Source organism: Oncorhynchus keta, chromosome 37 (assembly GCF_023373465.1).
Source record: "Oncorhynchus keta strain PuntledgeMale-10-30-2019 chromosome 37, Oket_V2, whole genome shotgun sequence".
Taxonomy (NCBI): domain Eukaryota; kingdom Metazoa; phylum Chordata; class Actinopteri; order Salmoniformes; family Salmonidae; genus Oncorhynchus; species Oncorhynchus keta.
The window spans coordinates 18,412,738-18,437,129 of NC_068457.1; the positions used below are offsets into that span (position 1 = coordinate 18,412,738).

Consider the following 24,392-nt stretch of genomic DNA (forward strand, 5'->3'; position numbering starts at 1 on the left):
TGAGAGGGTAGTCCCCACTGTCCTGCAGACCAGATAAACATGTTGATCTATTACTGGGGTGAGGACATGGTGAGAGGGTAGTCCCCACTGTCCTGCAGACCACAGATAAACATGTTGATCTATTACTGGGGTGAGGGCATGGTGAGAGGGTAGTCCCCACTGTCCTGCAGACCACAGATAAACATGTTGATCTATTACTGGGGTGAGGACATGGTGAGAGGGTAGTCCCCACTGTCCTGCAGACCACAGATAAACATGTTGATCTATTACTGGGGTGAGGACATGGTGAGAGGGTAGTCCCCACTGTCCTGCAGACCACATATAAACATGTTGATCTATTACTGGGGTGAGGACATGGTGAGAGGGTAGTCCTCACTGTCCTGCAGACCAGATAAACATGTTGATCTATTACTGGGGTGAGGACATGGTGAGAGGGTAGTCCCCACTGTCCTGCAGACCAGATAAACATGTTGATCTATTACTGGGGTGAGGGCATGGTGAGAGGGTAGTCCCCACTGTCCTGCAGACCACAGATAAACATGTTGATCTATTACTGGGGTGAGGACATGGTGAGAGGGTAGTCCCCACTGTCCTGCAGACCACAGATAAACATGTTGATCTATTACTGGGGTGAGGGCATGGTGAGAGGGTAGTCCCCACTGTCCTGCAGACCAGATAAACATGTTGATCTATTACTGGGGTGAGGGCATGGTGAGAGGGTAGTCCCCACTGTCCTGCAGACCACAGATAAACATGTTGATCTATTACTGGGGTGAGGGCATGGTGAGAGGGTAGTCCCCACTGTCCTGCAGACCACAGATAAACATGTTGATCTATTACTGGGGTGAGGGCATGGTGAGAGGGTAGTCCCCACTGTCCTGCAGACCACAGATAAACATGTTGATCTATTACTGGGGTGAGGGCATGGTGAGAGGGTAGTCCCCACTGTCCTGCAGACCACAGATAAACATGTTGATCTATTACTGGGGTGAGGGCATGGTGAGAGGGTAGTCCCCACTGTCCTGCAGACCACAGATAAACATGTTGATCTATTACTGGGGTGAGGGCATGGTGAGAGGGTAGTCCCCACTGTCCTGCAGACCACATATAAACATGTTGATCTATTACTGGGGTGAGGGCATGGTGAGAGGGTAGTCCCCACTGTCCTGCAGACCACAGATAAACATGTTGATCTATTACTGGGGTGAGGGCATGGTGAGAGGGTAGTCCCCACTGTCCTGCAGACCAGATAAACATGTTGATCTATTACTGGGGTGAGGGCATGGTGAGAGGGTAGTCCCCACTGTCCTGCAGACCAGATAAACATGTTGATCTATTACTGGGGTGAGGGCATGGTGAGAGGGTAGTCCCCACTGTCCTGCAGACCAGATAAACATGTTGATCTATTACTGGGGTGAGGACATGGTGAGAGGGTAGTCCCCACTGTCCTGCAGACCACAGATAAACATGTTGATCTATTACTGGGGTGAGGACATGGTGAGAGGGTAGTCCCCACTGTCCTGCAGACCACAGATAAACATGTTGATCTATTACTGGGGTGAGGGCATGGTGAGAGGGTAGTCCCCACTGTCCTGCAGACCACAGATAAACATGTTGATCTATTACTGGGGTGAGGGCATGGTGAGAGGGTCGTCAATCAATTAAGATTTATTTATAAAGCCCTTTTTATAATCATCAGTTGTCACACTGTCCTTGACGTACATCAATACATTAATACACACGTCAGTCTACATCCTCCCTCCCTCCCCTCATCTGACCAATGACAGCTTTGATGCATTACCTCGTCAAACTCCTCTGTCATCTTCCTGATAATCTCCGCGTTCTGCATGTTCCGGAACATCTCGATGCGCACCGTGCCTGAAGAGGGTTACGCACAACCACAATACAACCTTTTAACAACCACAATACAACAGTTCAACAACCAACCTGGAAATGGGGCCTATATAAATCAGAATGTTGTCTGGTGTGTCGGTAGCGGTTAACAGTAATACCTTTGCAGCCAGAACACTGGATAAAGAAGTTGATGAGGTCCAGTAAGGCGATGTCTCTGTCCTGCTTGTACGACTCGATCCAGTCATCCACCACAGACTGCATGGCACTCTTTCCCATTCTGACCACCTCAAACAGAGTGACGGGGTCTCCTCCCTCGCCGTTGGTCTGAGGGACCCCATTGGCCTTCCTCCCTTTAGCCCCGCCTGTAGCCTTCTCCGCTGGGGACTTCCGAGGCTTCTTATTGGCTGCCTTAAAAAGGGAGGGGCAAAGGGTTACAGATATACAGGAAGAGACTATGCAGAGAGAAGGAACCTCGTAGAAAGGTGTTCTTACTGGTGGTCTGCCAGGCCTCCCTCTCTTCTTCTTGCCTTTAGTGTCTGTCGGGTCCTCCAGCTCACTCACACTCACACTCAGACTCACTGTGTCTGCCGCTCCGCTCTCATTGGACGATTCCCTGCAACACACACCCACACTTATACTGAGGGACATACATACATAAATCTACCCACACTCAGCAGTCACAACATACATTACACATACACCTACGTTCTACTAATTACTGCATCAGGGGTGCGTTGTGATCTCTTAATGAGGCTTTGGTTGACGATGCAACGGGGAAAGACTCACTGTAGGACAGGCAGCTCAGAGGTGATCATCCTGACTGCTGCAGGGGAGGGGTGTGTGTCCTCAGGAAAGAGTGGGTGTGTGTGGTCCGCTGGAGGGCGGGGGGTGGGGGGGTGAGTCAGCCGTGCGCGTGTGTGGTGGGGGTTACAGAGGGGTGACCAAATTCACTCAACACTGGAGACACAGCTCTCACAACACACCAGCCCCTAGAGAGAGAGCGAGAGAGAGAGAGAGAGAGAACCACAGTTTAGCCATTTGTCACAAATGGTCTGGTGATTTGGTTTGGAATATTCTCAACATTTACAGAACTTGAAAAAGAGAACGAAAAAAGGAATGATAGGTGAAAGAATGAGTAGTAGAGGAGAGATAGAAGGTAGGGAGGAGAAGGAAAGAAAGAAAGCAGGCAGAGTAGAGGAGAAAGAGTGGAAATGGAGACACCAACTGGCCACTTAAGGAAGTGCAACAGTAAAGTCTAGAGGGGGCGTGTCGAGAGTATCGTTTCAAACAGAAAGAGGTCTAATCATGTCAACAACATTCTAAACAATTCAATTAGATTTAAATCATTTCAACCACAACATTATAAATTCTAATAATTTCAAAAAACATGATTTCAACTTAAAGTAAAAAATCTGATCCTTTATGAAAATGGGAAAATCATTTGTTACTGATTTAGACCCCAGAGTTTTTCAGGGTTGCAAGGTCAGGAAAACTCTAGGGCTCCTTCTATAGGTTAGATCTAACGTTTGTCCTAGTCAATTTGTTTGCCTGGATAGGAAAAAACCCCTGGCCCCATTTATAAAAATAACAGTCATTACTAAATATTAGGCCTAGTGTAGTAAATATCAACGAGTGGGTGCAGTACCCAGCTTCGGCCACCAATGGCAGTATGATCCACAAAGTCCTCTCACCTCCATCTAAATAAACACACTTTATACAGCTTTCACAATGTTTTAATCATTTGAAAATTAATTTAACCTCTCAATAAGTTAAACGCGAGTTTATGTTATGTTTTGTCTCTTTGTTGAGTGTGTTTAGGGAGTGTTATGGAGGGTGAGTGTGTGTGTGTGGCTGAGACTGGGCTTAAACAACAGTAGGGGGCAGGCTAGGAGAGACTGTATTTAAATGTTCTCACACACAGAGAAACTGGAGAGAGCTTGAGCACACCAGCCGAGTGAGTCTGTTACCAACACACACACCCCTCTGTCTGTCCGTCACACACAGCAGGCACACAGAGATAAGTGATGAGAGGGAAGAGATGGTGGACACTCAGCTTTATCAACTCTTGTTTATTGATGTTTGTGAAAATAGACAAAATATAGCTAGTTTGTACCTGTCTATAATATACACATATGATAGTTTATTGATTTATTTATCAATTAAAGTAAATTGTTGATTGGACTTGTAAGTAGAAAATGTCAGTATATTTTTTACCCAATATTGGGTACCATGTAATGGTAGACATTGAGGTTAACTAATAAAATAATATAATAATAATAAAATAATAATATATGCCATTTAGCTGACGCTTTTATCCAAAGCGACTTACAGTCATGTGTGCATACATTCTACGTATGGGTGGTCCCGGGAATCGAACCCACTACCCTGGCGTTACAAGCGCCATGCTCTACCAACTGAGCCACAGAAGGACCACAAGTCCTTCCAAAAGGTGGTAGGATGTGAAGAGCTGTAAAAACACAGAGGGAAATCCTGAATGCTAACCATCAGCTACTGTCATTATGCAGTACAGCCCCCCTACCACCACCACACTTCTCGTAGCATCTCTCCAGGGATCACTACAGTCCCACTGCTGGCTGAAATGTGTGCTCTCCATCTCTGCCTCTCCTCCCTTCCTTCTCTCCCCAATTCTAGATTCTCTCTCTCTGGACAATAGAAGGCAAAAGCAACAGGGGAAATCTGTGTGACTGGGTTCAGATAGTATTTGAAAGCTGTGCGTCACCTTGGCAGAAGGCCAGAGATGGCTGTCTGCCAGAGTTGTTATTGGCCATTGACTGAAGACTACTGTTACTAATACTCCTTAATTAACATCGATCTCTCTCTCTCACAAAGAAGCCTGGAGGGAGTGTCTGTTCACTGTTAAAAAGAGAGCAGCCAACATACACCTGTGGTATCTGTATTCCAGTTACTGGGCTCTGACAGCTTTGGGAGCTGCCCGGGTGAGAGGTTTGTGTGTGTGTGTGTGTGTGTCCCTTTCTCACGGAGCAGAGCAGCACCACAAGGAGAGACAGAGAGAGTGGAATTGTGTGATTTCACTGCTTGGAGGCTCTGAAGCGCTCACCCTGACATTACAGGTGGTGCAGTGGCATCAGGAATGTGTGTGTGTGTGTCATACAACACAGAATAACCAGCGCATCCTCTGCTATAATAGGCTAATCCTGCTTAGAATCAATGAGAGAGATCACACACACACACACAGCGAGGGCTTGTATAACACATTAGAGAGAGTTATGCAGGGCTCATATTTTATCATCGGTGGTCTGACCGAACACACATAACTATGTGTGTGTGTGTAAGCCACTTAACATGCATGACATGTACTCCGGGAGGCAGGCAGGCATTGCCATGGCAACCTTTGTGGGTCATAAGCCCCCCTCCCCTGATTGGCTGATCAGTGAGATTGGACTGGGTGGGGAGGAGAGAGTGATGGAGGGGGGAGATTGGGGAAAGAGGAGGGGGGAGAGGGACAGGGGGTAAGAAGGCACAAAAGAGATGAAGATATCCATTGTGATCTCTGGGGATTCGTTAGATGTCCCTTTCACTGCTGTTGAGGATCTCCACTGTTTTCAAGTATAACGACCTCTCGGATAATAACACATCACCCACATTATCACCCTTCCACATTATACGATCTCCTACGTCACCTGAATAAAGTCGGCCATAAGAATGCTGTCATAACGGGAACAAGGATAGAGAGTACGGTCACTCGGCTGCCTCTGTCCAACACAGCTGTGGGAACTAACAGCACTGAAGATGAGGACAACACACCTCTTTGGAGGAGGAGGACAGCAGTCAACTGTAAAATATCCTAGCATTTGGCAGAGCATGACGCTTCACTCCCAGACGGCTCCATGGGGAAGTGAGAGAGAAGGTGTTGCCTACATCAATTATGCATTTTAACAGGCACTCTGATTCTTAGAGATCACACACAAACACACAGCTTAACCTGGAGTCACACACACACACACAGTATTCAAGCTTCTGCACTCCAAAGAGCATCACTCATAAGAAAAATGATCCTGTCCGAACTCAAAACAAAAACACCCGAGGTGTTTCCAACAGCAACTAGACACAGGTGAAAGAGAGGGAAAGAGCATATAAAAGACAGCTCTATGAGACTGCTGCCTGCAATTACTGGGCCATTCAATCTGGACCAAGACAACTAGGCCAACTAGTAAAACAAGGACATGATTATAGTCTCTGAAATGTCACACAGTTTTCTGAAACATAAAACCATGTCATTTGGAAGAAGACTTTTGGGCATGCTATTGTCCTCTGATCTGAAACAGTTGACGACTCCAGAGAAATGAGGGCAGAGAGATCAGAGGAGTCAGTCATGGTCCTAACGCCACACTACACCAGCTAGGACTGGGACGATACGGACTGCTCCAGCTATTTACTTCTGTCTCATTTCAATACTGCCCATTCAGTTGAACACTGAGGGGTTCTTATTTCTGAGGTTTTATAGGAGAGCCAACAAGCCTGGCGAGGAAGAGAGGAAGACAGAGGGAGACCAGCCTGACGAGGAAGACAGAGAGAGACCATAGCATCCCTCAGAGGTATAATAACAAGAGTTTTCACCTGAGGGGAATGCCAGAGAGAGAGACAGAGACAGAGGATGATCAAATTATGTAGATCAAGAGAGTCTGAGAAGAGTGAGAATAAGTAAACTAGAGAGTCTGAGAAGAGTGAGAATAAGTAAACAAGGAAAATAAGGGGACCAGTATTATCCCCATGCAGGTCAATGAGCGAGATGGAACTCCCCTAAACCCAGTCATGAACCCAGTCGTACAAGGAAGCAGAAGCAGACAGACACCTTAAGGCAGGGGTCCCCAATTACATTCAGCTGTGGGCTGAGTTTTCCTTGAGCGGATGGTCAGAACATAGTTAAGTCATTTTGACTGCAAGAATCCCAAACAGATACAGCGTCTTCAGAAAGTATTCACACCCCTTGACTTATTCCACATGTTATGTTACAGCCTGAATTAAACATGGATTCACGTTAGTTTTTCTTCTCACCCATCTCCAGACAATAACCACAAGCCCATAATGACAAAGTGGAAACATGATTAGACATTTTTGCAAATGTATTGAAAGATGAAATACAGAAATATCTAATTTACAAAAGTATTCACACCCCCGAGTCAATACATGTTAGAATCAACTTGGGCATGGATTATAGCGGGGCGGCAGGGTAGCCTAGTGGTTAGAGCAGACAAGGTAAACATCTGCCGTTCTGCCCCTGAACAAGGCAGTTAACCCACTGTTCCTAGGCAGTCATTGAAAATAGGAATTTGTAACCGACTTGCCTAGTTAAATAAAGGTAAAATAAATAGCTGAGTCTTTCTGGATAAGTCTCTAAGAGTTGTCCACACCTGGATTGTACAACATTTGCCAATTATTCTTTTCAAAATTCTTCAAGCTCTGTCAAATTGTTTGTTGATCATTGCTAGACATATATTTTCAAGTAGATTTAAGTCTAGACGGTAACTCGGCCACTCGGGAACATTACTGTTTTATTGGTAAGCTACTCCAGTGTAGATTTGGCCTTGTGTTTTCGGTTATTATCCCGTTGAAAAGTGAATTCATTTCCCAGTGTCTGGTAGAGCAGACGGAACCAGGTTTTCCTATAGGATTTTGCCTGTGCTTAGCTCCAATCCATTTATTTGTTATCCTGAAGAACTCCCCAGTCCTTAACAATTACAAGTATACACATAACATGATGCAGCCACCCAGATGCTTGAAAATATGGAGAGTGGCACTCAGTAATGTGTTGTATTTGCCCCAAACATAACGCTTTGTATTCAGGACAAAAACCGAGTTGCTTTGCCACATTTTTTACAGCAGTGGCTTGTTGCAAACAGGATGCATGTTTTGGAATATGTTTATTCTGAACAGGATTTATTATTTTCAAAATGTAATTTAGGTTAGTATTGTGGAATAACTACAAGGTCGTGGACCCATACTTAGTCTTCTCATATCACAGCCATTAAACTCTGTAACAGTTATAAAGTCACCACCATTGGCCTCATGGTGAAATTCCTGAGCAGTTTCCTTCCTCTCCGGCATCCGAGTTAGTAAGGCCGCCTGTATCTTCGTTGTGTATTGATACACCATCCAACGTGTCATTAATAAGGGTTAAGCAAATGTTCCCTCCTGAATGTATTTAGACTTGGCATAAGAAAGGGGTTGAATCCTTACTGACATTTCAGCTTTTCATTTTTAATTAATTAGTAAACATTTCTAAAAACACAATTCTCTTTTGACATTATGGAGTATTGTGTGTAGACCAGTGACAAAACATTTTATCCATTTAAAATTCAGGTTGTAACAAAATGTGGAAAATGTCAAGGGGTGTGAATACTCTGAAGGCACGGTGTGTGTGTGTGTGTGTGTGTGTGTGTGTGTGTGTGTGTATGCATGTACGTATACTAAAGGTCGACCGATTAATCGTAATGGCCGATTAATTATGGCCGATTTCAAGTTTTCATAATCGGAAATCTGTATTTTTGGGCGCTGATTTGCAGATAAAAAAATAAATAGTAATTATATACCTTTATTTAACTAGGCAAGTCAGTTAAGAACACATTCTTATTTTCAATGACAGCCTAGGAACGGTGGGTTAACTGCCTCGTTCAGGGGCAGAACCACAGATTTTCACCTTGTCAGCTCGGGAGAACCAATCTTGCAACTTTACAGTTAACTAGTCCAACGCAATAACGACCTGCCTCTCTCTCGTTGCACTCCACAAGGAGACTGACTGTTACGCAAATGCAGTAAGCCAAGGTAAGTTGCTAGCTAGAATTAAACTTATCTTATAAAAAACAATCAATCATAATCACTAGTTAACTACACATGGTTGATAATATTACTAGATATTATCTAGCGTGTCCTGCGTTGCATATAATCTGACTGAGCATACAAGTATCTGACTGAGTGGCGGTAGGCAGAAGCAGGCGCTTAAACATTCATTCAAACAGCACTTTCGTGCGTTTTGCCAGCAGCTCTTCATTGTGCGTCAAGCATTGCGCTGTTTATGACTTCAAGCCTATCAACTCCCGAGATGAGGCTGGTGTAACCGAAGTGAAATGGCTAGCTAGTTAACGCGCGCTAATAGTGTTTCAAACGTCACTTGCTCCGAGCCTTCTAGTTGTTGTTCCCCTTGCTCTGCATGGGTAATGCAGCTTCGATGGTGGCTGTTGTCGTTGTGTTGCTGGTTCGAGCCCAGGGAGGAGTGAGGAGCGGGACGGAAGCTATACTGTTACACTGGCAATACTAAAGTGCCTATAAGAACATTAATAGTCAAAGGTTAATGAAATACAAAAGGTATAGAGGGAAGTAGTCCTATAATAACTACCACCTAAAACTTCTTACCTGGGAATATTGAAGACTCATGTTAAAAGGAACCACCAGCTTTCATATGTTCATGTTCTGAGCAAGGAACTGAAACGTTAGCTTTCTTACATGACACATATTGCACTTTTACTTTCTTCTCCAACACTTTGTTTCTGCATTATTTAAACCAAATTGAACATGTTTCATTATTTACTTGAGGCTAAATGATTTTATTGGTGTATTATATTAAAGTTAAAATAAGTGTTCATTCAGTATTGAATGAAAATACAAATAAATAAATACAAATCGGCCGATTAATCGTTATCGCCTTTTTTGGTCCTCCAATAATCGTTATTGGCATTGAAAAATCATAATCGGTCGACCTCTAACGTATACACACACACACACACTTCAGCTATTTGACTGACCAAGAAGGAGAGTGATGAAGCGCTGCATCAGATCACCCGACCTCAACCCAATTATTATTATTTATTTTAACCTTCATTTAACGAGGCAAGTCAGTTAAGAATATAATTATTATTTACAAAATGACAGCCCAACAAAAGGCAAAAGATCGCTCTGGATAAGAGCGTCTGCTAAATGACTTAAATGTAAATGTAAATGTAATCTTCTGCAAGGACGGGGGCTGGGATTTATTTTATTTTTAAATAACATAAATATAGGACAACACACACATCACGACAAGAGAGACAACACAACAAAGAGAGACCCAAGACAACAAATGTCTTAAATTGTCTTAAACCTCAATTGAGATGGTTTGGAATGAGTTGGACTGCAGAGTGAGGGAAAAGCAGCCAACAAGTGCTCAGCATATGTGGGAACTCTCCCTTCCAACACTGTTGGAAAAGCATTCAGGTGAAGCTGGTTGAGAGAATGCCAAGAGTGTGCAAACCTGTCATCAAGGTAAAGGGTGGCTACTTTGAAGAATCTCAAACAAAAATATATTTTGATTTGTTTAACACTTTTTTGGTTACTATATGATTCCATGTGTGTTATTTCATAGTTTTGATGTCTTCACTATTATTCTACAATGTAGAAAATAGTACAAATAAAGAAAACCCTGGAATGAGTATGTGTGTCCAAACCTGACTGGTACTATATATATTTATTTATTTTATTTTATTTATATTTATTTTTTATTTATTTAAAATAACATCACCGGTGGGCAGCTTATTGGAGAACTCTGTTCTGAAGGGTAATGACGTGACGGGATGAAGTCTCTCACACACAACCGCTCTCTTTCACTCACTCCCCATTCGTCCATCTTCTCCCTCTCCTACTCTTCCCCATCTATTTCTCTCTGCCAGTCCCACATGGAATTAGTCTTTAAGCAACAGCGTAGTAGATATTGTAGTGAAATGTGTGTGTCGGGGTAAAAATCTGTCGATGTGCCCTTGAGCAAGGCACTTAACCCTAATTGCTCTTGTAAGACGCTCTGGATAGGAGGGTCTGCTAAATGACTCCAATGTAAAATGTAATAAGGGAATAACATGTGTCCTCACTGTGTCCAGCCCATTGGCTATGAAAAAAATACCTTCCTAGTTTTCATTCTCTGGTCCCTTGAATCATGCCAATAAATAAACTCAAGCCCCCTTGACAAATGAGTGGAACTCCTCTGGCCTGCTCTAAGGTATCTGTAGTGGGGGGTTCACTTAATAATGCAGCATCATGGACTCTATATTACAGAAAGCCTCTACAGTAATACAGTGGTTTTACAGAGCTCTAGTGTAGGCATTGGGCTGTAGAGTCTAAAGTAATACAATGTCTTTACAGAGCTCTAGTGTAGGCTTTGGGCTGTAGCCTCTGGGCTGTAGCCTCTACAGTAACACAATGTCTTTACATAGCACTAGTGTAGGCTTTGGGTGGCAGGCGCTACAGTAATACAGCGGTTTTACAGAGATCTAGTGTAGGCTTTGGGCTGCAGGCTCTACAGTAATACAGCGGTTTTACAGAGCTCTAGTGTAGGCTTTGGGCTGCAGGCGCTACAGTAATACAGCGGTTTTACAGAGATCTAGTGTAGGCTTTGGGTGGCAGGCGCTACAGTAATACAGTTATTTTACAGAGCTCTAGTGTAGGCTTTGGGTTGCAGGCTCTACAGTAATACAGCGGTTTTACAGAGCTCTAGTGTAGGCTTTGGGTTGCAGGCTCTACAGTAATACAGCGGGTTTACAGAGATCTAGTGTAGGCTTTGGGGCAGGCTCTACAGTAATACAGCGGTTTTACAGAGATCTAGTGTAGGCTTTGGGCTGCAGGCTCTACAGTAATACAGCGGTTTTACAGAGATCTAGTGTAGGCTTTGGGCTGCAGGCTCTACAGTAATACAGCGGTTTTACAGAGCTCTAGTGAAGGCTTTGGGCTGCAGGCGCTACAGTAATACAGCGGTTTTACAGAGATCTAGTGCAGGCTTTGGGCTGCAGGCGCTACAGTAATACAGCGGTTTTACAGAGATCTAGTGTAGGCTTTGGGTGGCAGGCGCTACAGTAATACAGTTATTTTACAGAGCTCTAGTGTAGGCTTTGGGTTGCAGGCTCTACAGTAATACAGCGGTTTTACAGAGCTCTAGTGTAGGCTTTGGGTTGCAGGCTCTACAGTAATACAGCGGGTTTACAGAGCTCTAGTGTAGGCTTTGGGTTGCAGGCTCTACAGTAATACAGCGGGTTTACAGAGCTCTAGTGTAGGCGTTGGGCTGCAGCCTCTACATTAAAAAAACAAAAGGTTTCTAAAGAAATATTTTTTTTCTTGCCAGCAGGCAAGAAAAAAAGATAGAGAAAGGAAAATGTTGATTCTCTCTGCAATGGCCGCCTGGCTTACTGCAGCTATCGCAAAATGGAGACGCAGGGAGAGCGAGGGAGGGAGAGTGAAATGGAGGAGAGAACAAGAGCACAAAGGGAGATCAGCGGAGGCAGAGGAGGAAGAGAGAGGGGAGGAGGGCTGGGGGGAGCTGGGAGAGAGAGACTCATTAGTTTGTCTCATCTTTCTGCCTCTCTCACCTTGACCCACATTCACTGTCTGTTGCTATTCACCCCCACCCCCCCTCCACACACACACTTTGATTTCTCCAGCTGAGGCTATTATACCCTAATGACATAAGAGGCTCCAGAATGTTATCATTTCACTACAGAGAACCCATTACTGTGACTAGCAGAATCCCTGTGTGTGTGTGTGTCTGTGTCTGTGATAAAGACTGTGGGTTCAAGAGCACAACATATCCAGGGCTGAACTTCCTGCAGTCAGCCTATGAAGTCTGATGTTTGTTTGGCCAAAGGTGTTTGGGGGGAAAGTGACATTCCCAGGTTGTCAATGTGCTAGTGTGACTGTCCAGAAATAGAACCTAGGGCCTGACCTCTCATCATCTCAACTCCAGACAGCCTAAACATCCTAACATTAGTCTTCAGGTCCTGACAGGCAAGGTTCATCTTCCATGAGGGTAGTTTACCAGACACTGCTGATACAATGGTAATGGAGTAATCTGGTAATCTGGGGGTTAGAAGGGGTAGTTTAATCTACCGTGCTACAGGGAAACCCTTAATCCCACATGAGACTATAAAGGCAGATGAAGTGAACAACACACACCCTTAATCTGAGTGTGAGCTGGCTTTCTCTGACAGAAAAATCGAGAGATACATATTTTACATCATTGTCTGCATATATATATATATATATATATATATCTTACCGTGTGTGTGTGTGTAACTGTACTTTATTGATCCCCTGAGGGTAGGCCCACATTAAATGTGTCACCAGCAGCAGTAGTGTTGGAGAATAATGTGCTAGAAAAACAAATCAGTCAAGCATCGGCTGGAGAAATATTAGCAGCATCATCATCATGTTAGCGTTAGATGCAATGCTACCGTGCTGAAACATACTCGACTGTGTGCTTTCAATGCCTTTAGATACATACATTTCATGTTACACTAGTACAGCCAACTGGGTGTTGAACCAAGTGGCCAACAAGTACACCAGTCTGCTAGGTCTCAGGGAATGATGTTAATCAACCAAGCGCAGCGCTGGACAGGAAGGCTTCAGAGCACTTTCAGCCCCACATTCTCTCTCTCCATCTGATGCTACAGGTCAGCTAGCCAACCCGCTAAACATCCGCTAGCCAACCCGTTAAACATCCCCTAGCCAACCCGCTAAACAGCCGCTAGCCAACCCGCCAAACAGCCACGAGCCAACCCCCGAACCAACCCGCTAAACAGCCGCTAGCCAACCCCCGAACCAACCCGCTAAACATCCACTAGCCAACCCGCTAAACAGCCGCTAGCCAACCCGCTAAACAGCCGCTAGCCAACCCGCTAAACAGCCGCTAGCCAACCCGCTAAACAGCCGCTAAACAGCCGCTAGCCAACCCGCCAAACAGCCGCTAGCCAACCCGCCAAACAGCCACGAGCCAACCCCCGAACCAACCCGCTAAACAGCCGCTAGCCAACCCGCTAAACAGGCGCTAGCCAACCCCCGAACCAACCCGCTAAACATCCACTAGCCAACCCGCTAAACAGCCGCTAGCCAACCCGCTAAACAGCCGCTAAACAGCCGCTAGCCAACCCGCTAGCCATCCGCTAGCCAACCCGCTAAACATCCGCTAGCCAACCCGCTAAACATCCGCTAGCCAACCCGCTAAACATCCGCTAGCCAACCCGCTAAACATCCGCTAGCCAACCCGCTAAACATCCGCTAGCCAACCCGCTAAACATCCGCTAGCCAACCCGCTAAACATCCGCTAGCCAACCCGCTAAACATCCGCTAGCCAACCCGCTAAACATCCGCTAGCCAACCCGCTAAACAGCCGCTAGCCAACCCGCTAAACAGCCGCTAGCTGATTACAACACAAACTGCTAGCCAAACTAGGCCTACACCACAACCAACTACACCACAACCAGCTAGCAAAATACACCACAGCTTACTATGCAACACAACCAGACAGTCAGCTAGCTGGTTGTGGTGTAGTTAGCTATCAGATTTTTCTAATGTCAATTGAAGCTATAAAGTTTTTATTTCACTGTGAGTGGTCAGCTTCCCTGTATACAAACCATTTGCTTTAGCTAGCTTCAATATCTTCTCATTATTCTAAAGAAACGTAGGGCCTATTCATTCAGCGAACACGCTTGATAATGGTCATTGCCTAAAACTGAAATAATACTTTCTTCACACACACACTTTCACAAACACCGTGCTAAATCTGGATTCAGCTTGAATTCAAAAACTATGTCTAAACTGTGTCTGCTGAAGTCTAGGGGGACACTCTGGAGCTGTGTAATGGCAACATGTTACAGTATAATTTATTGTGTAATTGGCCTGATCATAAAAATACTAAATCAGTTACAAATCAAAACTGGTTCAGTCACACAAATCAACTAGCTATTACAAATTAATAACTTACTATAAAGATACTAGTCATTACACAGGCCCACACCCCCAAAGATTTGTATAACATTTTTTATATATATATATATATATATAACCTAAGCAATTAAGGTCACAGTTATGAAAATGTAGGACACTAAAGACTCCTTTCTGCTGACTCTGAAAAAGAAAAGAAAAGAAAGATGCCCAGGATCCCTGCTCATCTGCGTGAACGTGCCTTGAGCATGCTGCAAGGAGGCATGAGGACCACAGATGTGGCCAGGGCAATAAATTGCCATGTTCGTACTGTGAGATGCCTAAGACAGTGCTACAGGGAGACAGGACGGACAGCTGATCGTCCTCGCAGTGGCAGACCACGTGTAACAACACCTGCACAGGATCGGTACATCCGAACATCACACCTGCGGGACAGGTACAGGATGGAAACAACAACTGCCCGACTTACACCAGGAACACACAATCCCTCCATCAGTGCTCAGACTTACTGAGAGGCCAGACTGAGGGCTTGAAGGCCTGTTGTAAGGCAGGTCCCCACCAGACATCACTGGCAACAACATCACCTAAGGGCACAAACCCACCGTCGCTGGCTCAGACAGGACTGGCAAAAAGTGCTCTTCAATGACGAGTCGCGGTTTTGTCTCACCGGATTCGCGTTTATCGTTGAAGGAATGAGAGTTACACCAAGGCCTGTACTCAGGAGCAGGATCGATTTGGAGGTGGAGGGTCCGTCATGGTCTGGGGTGGTGTGTCACAGCATGATCGGATTGAGCTTTTTGTCATTGCAGGCAATCTCAACACTGTGCATTAGAGGGAAGACATCCTCCTCCCCCATGTGGTACCCTTCCTGCAGGCTCATCCTGACATGACCCTACAGCATGACAATGCCACCAGCCATACTGCTCGTTCTGTCAGTGATTTCCTGCAAGACAGGAATGTCAGTGTTCTGCCATGGCCAGCGAGGATACCGGATCTCAATCCCATTCAGCACGTCTGGGACCTGTTGGATCGGAGGGTGAGGGCTAGGGCCATTTCCCCCAGAAATGTCTGGGAACTTGCAGGTGCCTTGGTGGAAGAGTGGGGTAACATCTCACAACAAGAACTGGCAAATATGGTGCAGTCCACTAGGAGGAGATGCACTGCAGTACTTAATGCAGCTGGTGGCCACACCAGATACTGACTGTTACTTATGATTTTGATCCCCCCTTTGTTTAGGGACACGTTATTCTATTTCTGTTAGTCACATGTCTGTGATATGTTCATATAAATATTTACACATGTTAAGCTTGATGAAAATAAACGCAGTTGACAGTGAGAAGACGTTTCTTTTTTTTCCTGGGTTAATATATATATAATAATTTAGGATTTCAGTTTTGGGTAAAAAAAAAGAAAGAGATGTCTCGTGTCTCAATGAAATCAAGATATGAAATTACTGTTATTTGAAAATACAGCCATATGTCAATTTGCAGTGTACAAATTATTAGAATCATGTTCCGGTCCCACGACCATCTGCTCTGATAAAAAACAGCCTGTGGTTGAATCTAGTTGCCAACCTCTGCTTTAATGTAGACTCCACATGACCTACTGCTGCATTCATAACAGTCGTCTGGATTACTGGACTGGGCCCACGGCAGGATGACCAGATGTCATTGTTTTCAATGAGAGAGCGACGGTAACTTCCTGTTCCTTACAGAACAGCCACTCCAGTGTTTCCCCTGCCTTTAAATAGGTAGGGAGGGCTCCCCATCTAGCTCTTCCCCTGGTCTAAACAAATTGAAATGTTTTGTTCAAGGTCCTACATGTGGCCTAGCTAAATGCCACGATTACACCAGGCACTACCGCTAACGGTCAAACTACCGGAGACCATCCAGTTAACAGGTGGTGCAAACAAGGACACATTATGCAACGTAATGGTCGGCGACTATGAGCTTGGCGACCAAGTTTATGCAAGTTAGCAGCTACTATTAGTAGTTGTAAAGGACTAAAAATATGAAAAACGACAATGTTGTTTGAAGCGGTATCGTTGCCTTTTTATCCACGACTAGCGCCTCTGGTTAACTTTTGTGTAAACAGCAGCTTGCTAGTGTTTCATGTTTGGTTCACGTTCATTGAAAACATTATTAGCCTACAACTCTAGCCTATTTCCAACAAATGTTTTTGGATAATATCGGTAAGGTATTAAGAAAACCTATTTCAGTGAATTTGTACTCCATGTTCTTCAAAAACCATGAAAAAGAAATCTAAATGACATTACATTTGAGTCATTTAGCAGTCTTCTCCACATAACCAGGGTTTGACATCAACCTTTTTTTAGCTGACAATGTATGACACAATCTGTGCATTCAACTAGAGTACGTTAAACAACGACATCATGAGCCGAATCAGTACAGGTGAAAGTGAGGGCAATACAAGTCCAACAGATAAGGAGGGAGGCAAGGTGCTTTCTGAAGAGATAGACCCTCAGACTGTTGCAGATGGGCAGCATCTGTGCTGTAGAACTATTGCTAAATGTGAGGTTTGTAGACTTGTATCCCAGCCCCCGACTCAACGAAGTCAATAACTAGGCTGCTCAGAGAAGTACTGTATGTAGACCCCATTGCATTGAAACGTTTCCCATTTCAAGTTGATTTGCCATATGTAATAGGTTAAACATACACTGGAAATCTTACCAAGTCACATTACTCAACCAAGAACTGTGTCAACAACAGCCCTGACAAGTGATGATCATATCCTGGCCTGCAGTTCGTGGTGTTTTATGGCTGTGTACTACATATTGTCAGTCTATGTTGTAAGTTCTATGCAAAAGGAGACGAGGAACATAACAATGTGGGACAATAAAGTTATTTTGTATCTCCAGCACCAGTGGTAGTTTACAGTCAGTTGGTCTTCCATGATGCATAGCCTACAGTAGACTGCTAGTTCAGTCTGCTGGTGGAAAATCACATGGCTGAGCTTGTTGCATAACCACTTTGTTGACAATCAGTGAATGATCACGAGGACACAAGCTGCCTGTATAATCCTTTACCCTAAACATCCGACTCTAGACTCTATACAAAGAGCAGTGAAGCTGGGTGTGCAACACAATCATCAAAGAGTTGGGCTTAAATTAGCCAGCTAGCTAACTTGACCAAATAGTCTCAAACTCCATAATAAAGAAAGATGTATGTGGATATTAAAAGGTAGAAGTGAACAGATATGCTCATTAACCCATAATTGACTTCTGCCAGAAGAATGGATCCCTGGGAGAGAGGTCTGGAGTAGGGAGCATGGAGACCAACAGCGTTGGACTGTAACCAGGGTTGGATTTGGTACCCATCCCCCTCACACACTTCCCCGCTAAATTTCGTTTAGCAGAGAAAGGGGCGGAGTGGGTTAGCAAACTAGCTAGCTGCACTTTACAAAATATAATCTACGAGTCAAAATATTGCAATTTGTCAAGAATCCCAACGTTGAACTTCGGTACAATAAGTAACATGTCAAAGCAATGGGTGGGAAAACAGGAAACAATGTTGCTAAGGTTACTGGTGAAATTTCTGCAGAATCTCTACGAATGGAGTGATAGATTGGCAAGGATGGATGTCAAATAGCACTGGTGACAGCAACCTGACTAACACTGACGTTACATTACTCCCAAATACATCATCCGAAACCCCGACACATATGCAATGAATTAGGGTTAGCTAGCAACAATAGCAATGTGTGGCTAGGTCGCGCAGGCGGCACTATAACGTTGCAATAAGAGTCTGCATACAACACTGTTGACGCTTTGAATCTGTCCGTCTATCAAGAGCAATAAAATCACGTCACACACATTGTCTTAGTAACGGGAAAACTAAGAGCGAGTGGTGAAAAGTGATTCTGGCAAAACACAGCGGTCAAGTCTCTCGTGCGTCCCTGTAATCTGACATGTAGAGACATTCCCGCTAATGGCCCTCGACCATGTAGCTAGCTAGCCGAACAGAGGGAAGAGAGAGCACATCCAGTTCTCTCTCCGCTAGCTTGCGGAGCAGCACCCATCCCCCTCCTCTCTCCCCATCCCTCTCTCGCTCTCTGAATCCACCATCTTGATTCTGAGACCCGTCTCCCCTTTCGCACAAGCCAAAAACACAACCAAAATACCAAACAAACTCACCTTTACCGGCCATCGACCAAACGATTACTGTCTTCTGAAATAAAAAATCGATATAACTGATAAAAGTGTGTCGATTTTAATATTGTAAATATGTCGTGAGAAGCGGGAACCGCGCCTTGGAGCAGAAAGGAACAATCCTAAACTGCCATCTGGTGGAGCCTTCCTCGCTGTAATGCTGTTCTGGTGGCGCAGCCTCTCACTGCAACCTTACTGCCTCCTGGCGGACACAGATGAGATGATTGCAACGGGTGCGCGCCGCGGGGGCGAGGAGAGGGGAGGCACTGCAGGACCCCGCGAAAAGAGGGAAACAGTGGGGGGGCGCGCTCAGAGCCACGGGCACGCGTAGAAGGGGAGGGGCGAGTTTAGCTGGCAGTGTTTTGTTCGGTGGTTTGATGGTGAATAGGCCTTAACAGAGGACACATGTAGGAGGCTATAACATCTAGATTACCCCTCAAAACACAATTTACCAGAATACAATACACACGTCACAGTATTAGTGCAGTATCTTGCCTGAGACCTGAAGACTCATGTTAGCTCCAAGTTGTAATGCCTAGGCTTTAGCTATGGCAAAGATGATCTGGGTTCAATATCTGGTCTGTCAAAATCTCTCTCTCTCTGGTTTTATTTAGCTTGTCTACATTAGTTGGTCCTGTTGAGGTGAGACTATCTCAATATCTGCCACATACAGGGCCTTCAGAAAGTGCTCACACCTCTTGACTTTCTCCACATTTTGTTGTGTTACAGCCTGAACTTAAAATGTATTAAATGTAGATGTTTGTGTCACTGTCCTACACACAACACCCCATAATGTCAAAGTGGAATTCTGTTTTTAGAAATGTTTACAATTTTTTTTATTTTTTATTCAAAGCTGAAATGTTTTGAGTCGATAAGTGTTCAACCCCATTGTTATGGCAAGCCCAAATATGTTCAGGAGTAAACATGTACTTAACAAGTCACATAATATGTTGATTGGACTCTGTGTGCAATAATAGTGTTTAACATGATTTTTGAATGACTACCTCATCTCTGTGCCCTACCACAGGAGGTTGGTGGCACCTTAATTGGGGAGGACGGGCTCATTGTAATGGCTGGAGCAGAATGAGTGAAATGGTATCAAATACATCAAACACATGGTTTCCATGGTTTCCATGGTTTCCAGGTGTTTGATGCCATTCCATTCGCTCTGTCCCAGCCATTATTATGAGCTGTCCTCCCCTCAGCAGCCTCCTCTGTACCCCACACATACAATTATCTGTAAGGTCCCTCAGTCGAGCAGTGAATTTCAAACACAGATTCAACCACAAAGACCAGGGAGGTTTTCCAATGCCTCGCGAAGAAGGCCACCTATTGTGTGATGGGTAAAAAGAAAAGAAAACAGACATTAAATATCCCTTTGAGCATGGTTATTATCATGTTTTATTTATTTAACCTTTATTTAACTAGGCAAGTCAGTTAAGAACAAATGATTATTTTCAATGAGGGTCTACCAAAAGGCAAAAGGCCTCCTGCGTGTACGGGAGCTGGGATTAAAAATACAAATACAAAAATAAAATATAAATATAGGACAAACACACATCATGACAAGAGAGACAACAAATCAAATCAAATGTATTTGTCACATACACATGGTTAGCAGATGTTAATGCGAGTGTAGCGAAATGCTTGTGCTTCTAGTTCCGACAATGCAGTAATAACCAACGAGTAATCTAACTAACAATTCCAAAACTACTGTCTTATACACACAAGTGTAAAGGGATAAAGAATATGTACATAAAGATATATGAATGAGTGATGGTACAGAACGGCATAGACAAGATGCAGTAGATGGTATCGAGTACAGTATATACATATGAGATGAGTATGTAAACAAAGTGGCATAGTTTAAAGTGGCTAGTGATACACGTATTACATAAAGATGCAGTAGATGATATAGAGTACAGTATATACATATGAGATGAATAATGTAGGGTATGTAAACATTATATTAAGTAGCATTGTTTAAAGTGGCTAGTGATATATTTTTACATCAATTCCCATCAATTTCCATTATTAAAGTGGCTGGAGTTGAGTCAGTGTGTTGGCAGCAGCCACTCAATGTTAGTGGTGGCTGTTTAACAGTCTGATGGCCTTGTGATAGAAGCTGTTTTTCAGTCTCTCTGTCCCAGCTTTGATGCACCTGTACTGACCTAAGACAACACCTTAGAGACCTAAGACAACAACATAGCAAGGCAGCAACACATGACAACACAGTATGGTAGCAACACAACATGACAACAACATGGTAGCAACACAACATGACAACAACATGGTAACAACACAACATGGTAGCAGCACAAAACATGGTACAAACATTATTGGGCACAGACAACAGCACAAAGGTCAAGAAGGTAGAGACAACAATACATCATACAAAGCAGCCACAATTGTCAGTAAGTGTGTATATGACTGAGTTTTTGAATGAAGAGATTGAGATGAAAGTGTCCAGTTTGAGTGTTTGTTGCAGCTCGTTCCAGTCGCTAGCTGCAGAGAACTGAAAAGAGGAGCGACCCAGGGCTGTGTGTGCTTTGGGGACCTTTAACAGAATGTGACTGGCGGAACGGGTGTTGTATGTGGAGGAGCTGCAGTAGATATATCAGATAGGGGGGAGTGAGGCCTAAGAGGGTTTTATAAATAAGCATCAACCAGTGGCTCTTGCAATGGGTACACAGAGATGACCAGTTTACAGAGGAGTATAGAGTGCAGTGATGTGTCCTATAAGGAGCATTGGTAGCAAATGTGATGGCCGAATGGTAAAGAACATCTAGCCGCTCGAGAGCACCCTTATCTGCCGATCTATAAATTATGTCTCCATAATCTGGCATGGGTAGGATGGTCATCTGAATCAGGGTTAGTTTGGCAGCTGGGGTGAAAAATTAGAGATTATGATAGAGGAAACCAAGTCTAGATTTAACTTTAACCTGCAGCTTTGATACGCGCTGAGAGAAGGACAGTGTACCATCTAGCCATACTCTCAAGTACTTGTATGAGGTGACTACCTCAAGCTCTAAACCCTCAGAGGTAGTAATCACACCTGTGGGGAGAGGGACATTCTTCTTACCAAACCACATGACCTTTGTTTTGGAGGTGTTCAGAACAAGGTTAAGGGCAGAGAAAGCTTGTTGGACACTAAGAAAGCTTTGTTGTAGAGGATTTAACCCAAAATCTGGGCAGGGCCAGCTGAGTATAAGACTGTATCATCTGCATATAAATGGATGAGAGAGCTTCCTTCTGCCTGAGCTATGTTGTTGATGTAAATTGTAAAGAGTGTGAGGCCTAGGATCGAGCCTTGGGGTACACCCTTGGTGACAGGCAGTGGCTGAGACAGCAGATTTTCTGACTTCATACACTGCACTCTTTGAGAGAGGTAGTTAGAAAAGCAGGCGAAAGACCCCTCAGAGACACCAATACTCCTTAGCTGACCCACAAGAATGGAATGGTTTACCGTGTCAAAAGCCTTGGCCAAGTCAATAAACATAGCAGCACAACATTGCTTAGAATCAAAGGCAATGGTGACATCATTGAGGACCTTTAAGGTTGCAGTGACACATCCATAACCTGAGCGGAAATCCGATTGCATACCAGAGAGAATACTATAGACATCAATACACCCAGTCATTACAAAGATACAGGCGTCCTTCCTAACTCAGTTGACGGCGAGGCAGGAACCCGCTCAGGGATTTTACCATGAGGCCAATGGTAACTTTAAAACAGTTACAGAGTTGAATGGATGATCAACAACATTGTAGTTACTCCACAGTACTAACCTAAATGACAGAGGGAAAAGAAGGAAGCCTGTACAGAATATGGGCTCCCGAGTGACGCAGAGGTCCGAGGCACTACATTGTAGTGCTAGAGGTGTCACTACAGACCCTGGTTTGATCCCAGGCTGTGTCATAACTGGCCTTGATCAGGAGTCCCATAGGGTGGCGCACAATTGGCCCAGCGTCGTCCTGGTTAGGGGAATGTTTGGCTGGGGTCGGCCGTCGTTGTAAATAAGAATTTGTTCTTAACTGACTTGCCTAGTTAAATAAAGGTAAAATACAAATATTCCAAAACATACATCCTGTTTGTAACAAGGCACTAAAGCAATTCTGCAAAAAATGTAGCAAAGCAATTAACTTTTGTCCTGAATACAAAGCTTTATGTTTGGGGCGAATCCAATACAACACATTACAGAGTACCACTCTACATATTTTCAAGCATAGTGGTGGCTGCATCATGTTATGGGTATGCTTGTAATCATTAAGGACTCGGGAGTTTTCAGGATAAAAAATAATTGGAATGGAGCGAAGCACAAAATCCCAGACACTGGGAGATGAATTCACCTTTCAGCAGGACAATAACCTAAAACACAACGCCAAATATACACTAGAGTTGTTTACTAAGACAGTTTTGAATGTTCCTGAGTGGCCTAGTTACAGGTATGACTTAAATCAGTTTGAAAATCTATGGCCAGACCTGAAAATGTCTGTCTAGCAATGATCAACAACCAATTTGACAGAGCTTAAATCATTTTTAAAAGAATACTGGGCAAATGTTGCACAATCCAGGTGTGGACAGCTCTTAGAAACCCGGAAAGACTCACAGTTGTAATCACTGCCAAAGGTGCTTCTAAAATATGATTTGATATTTCTATATTTCATTTTCAATAAATTTGTCCTGTGCCTCTTAATTTTTATTATCTCTCCTCTCTCTTTCTCTCTCTCTTCTCTCTCTCGCTCTCTCTTTCTCTCTCTCTCTCCTATCTCTCGCTCTCTCTTTCTCTCTCTCCCCTCTCTTGCTCTCTCTTTCTCTTCTTTGTGGGTCTGTGTAATCTGAGGGAAATATGTGTCTCTAATATGGTCATACACAGTTTCCACCTCATTTTGTGGGCAGTGTGCACATAGCCTGTCTTCTCTTGAGAGACAGGTCTTCCTTCGGTGGCCTTTCTCAATAGCAAGGCTATGCTCACTGAGTCTGTACATAGTCAAAGCTTTCCTTAAGTTTGGATCAGTCACAGTGATCAGGTATTCTGCCACAGTGTACTTTCTGTTTAGGTCGCTCTCTCTTTCTCTCTCTCTTACCCTCTCCCTTTTATCTCTCTCTCTTTCGTTGTAGGACAAGTGTTCATGATCTATAAACCGTCATCATTCCCAGCTCTGTGCAGGATGAATACTGATTCTCTGAGAGAAAAATAGAGAAATAAAGAGACAGACAGACAGACAGACAGACAGACAGACAGACAGACAGACAGACAGACAGACAGACAGACAGACAGACAGACAGAGAGAGAGAGAGAGAGAGAGAGAGATAGAGAGAGAGAGTGAGAGAGAGAGAGAGAGAGACAGAGAATAATGTACTTCACTACATAGGGAGTGTGTTGTCATTTCATTGGCTTTGGATAAACAAGTGTGAAGTGTTTGAAGCTCTCCATTCCTCCCTCTTCTCTATAATTCATTCTCTCTGCTCTTCATCCTCAGACTGAGTCTCAGAAAAATTCACAACTTCTCACAGAGACTTTTGATTATTTAGTGTTGTAGACGGTGGATATTTTTGCAGAATTCTGCATGCGTTCTCAATTTGGTGTTTGTCCCATTTTGTGAATTCTTGGTTGGTGAGCGGACCCCAGACCTCACAACCATAAAGGGCAATG

General features: G+C 44.1%; 1 protein-coding gene across 1 annotated transcript in view; it reads right to left on the minus strand.

The window, feature by feature from the left end:
• Positions 1-18,926, minus strand: part of LOC118379102 (cohesin subunit SA-1-like) — a 51,947-nt gene extending 33,021 nt beyond the window's left edge. Inside the window, 5 exon segments of the mRNA XM_052499399.1 lie at positions 1,802-1,878; positions 2,013-2,262; positions 2,347-2,467; positions 2,641-2,843; positions 18,722-18,926. Coding sequence (XP_052355359.1) covers positions 1,802-1,878; positions 2,013-2,262; positions 2,347-2,467; positions 2,641-2,669 — 477 coding nt within the window. The 5' untranslated portion in view covers positions 2,670-2,843; positions 18,722-18,926.
• Between the last annotated feature and the right edge of the window lie 5,466 nt (positions 18,927-24,392).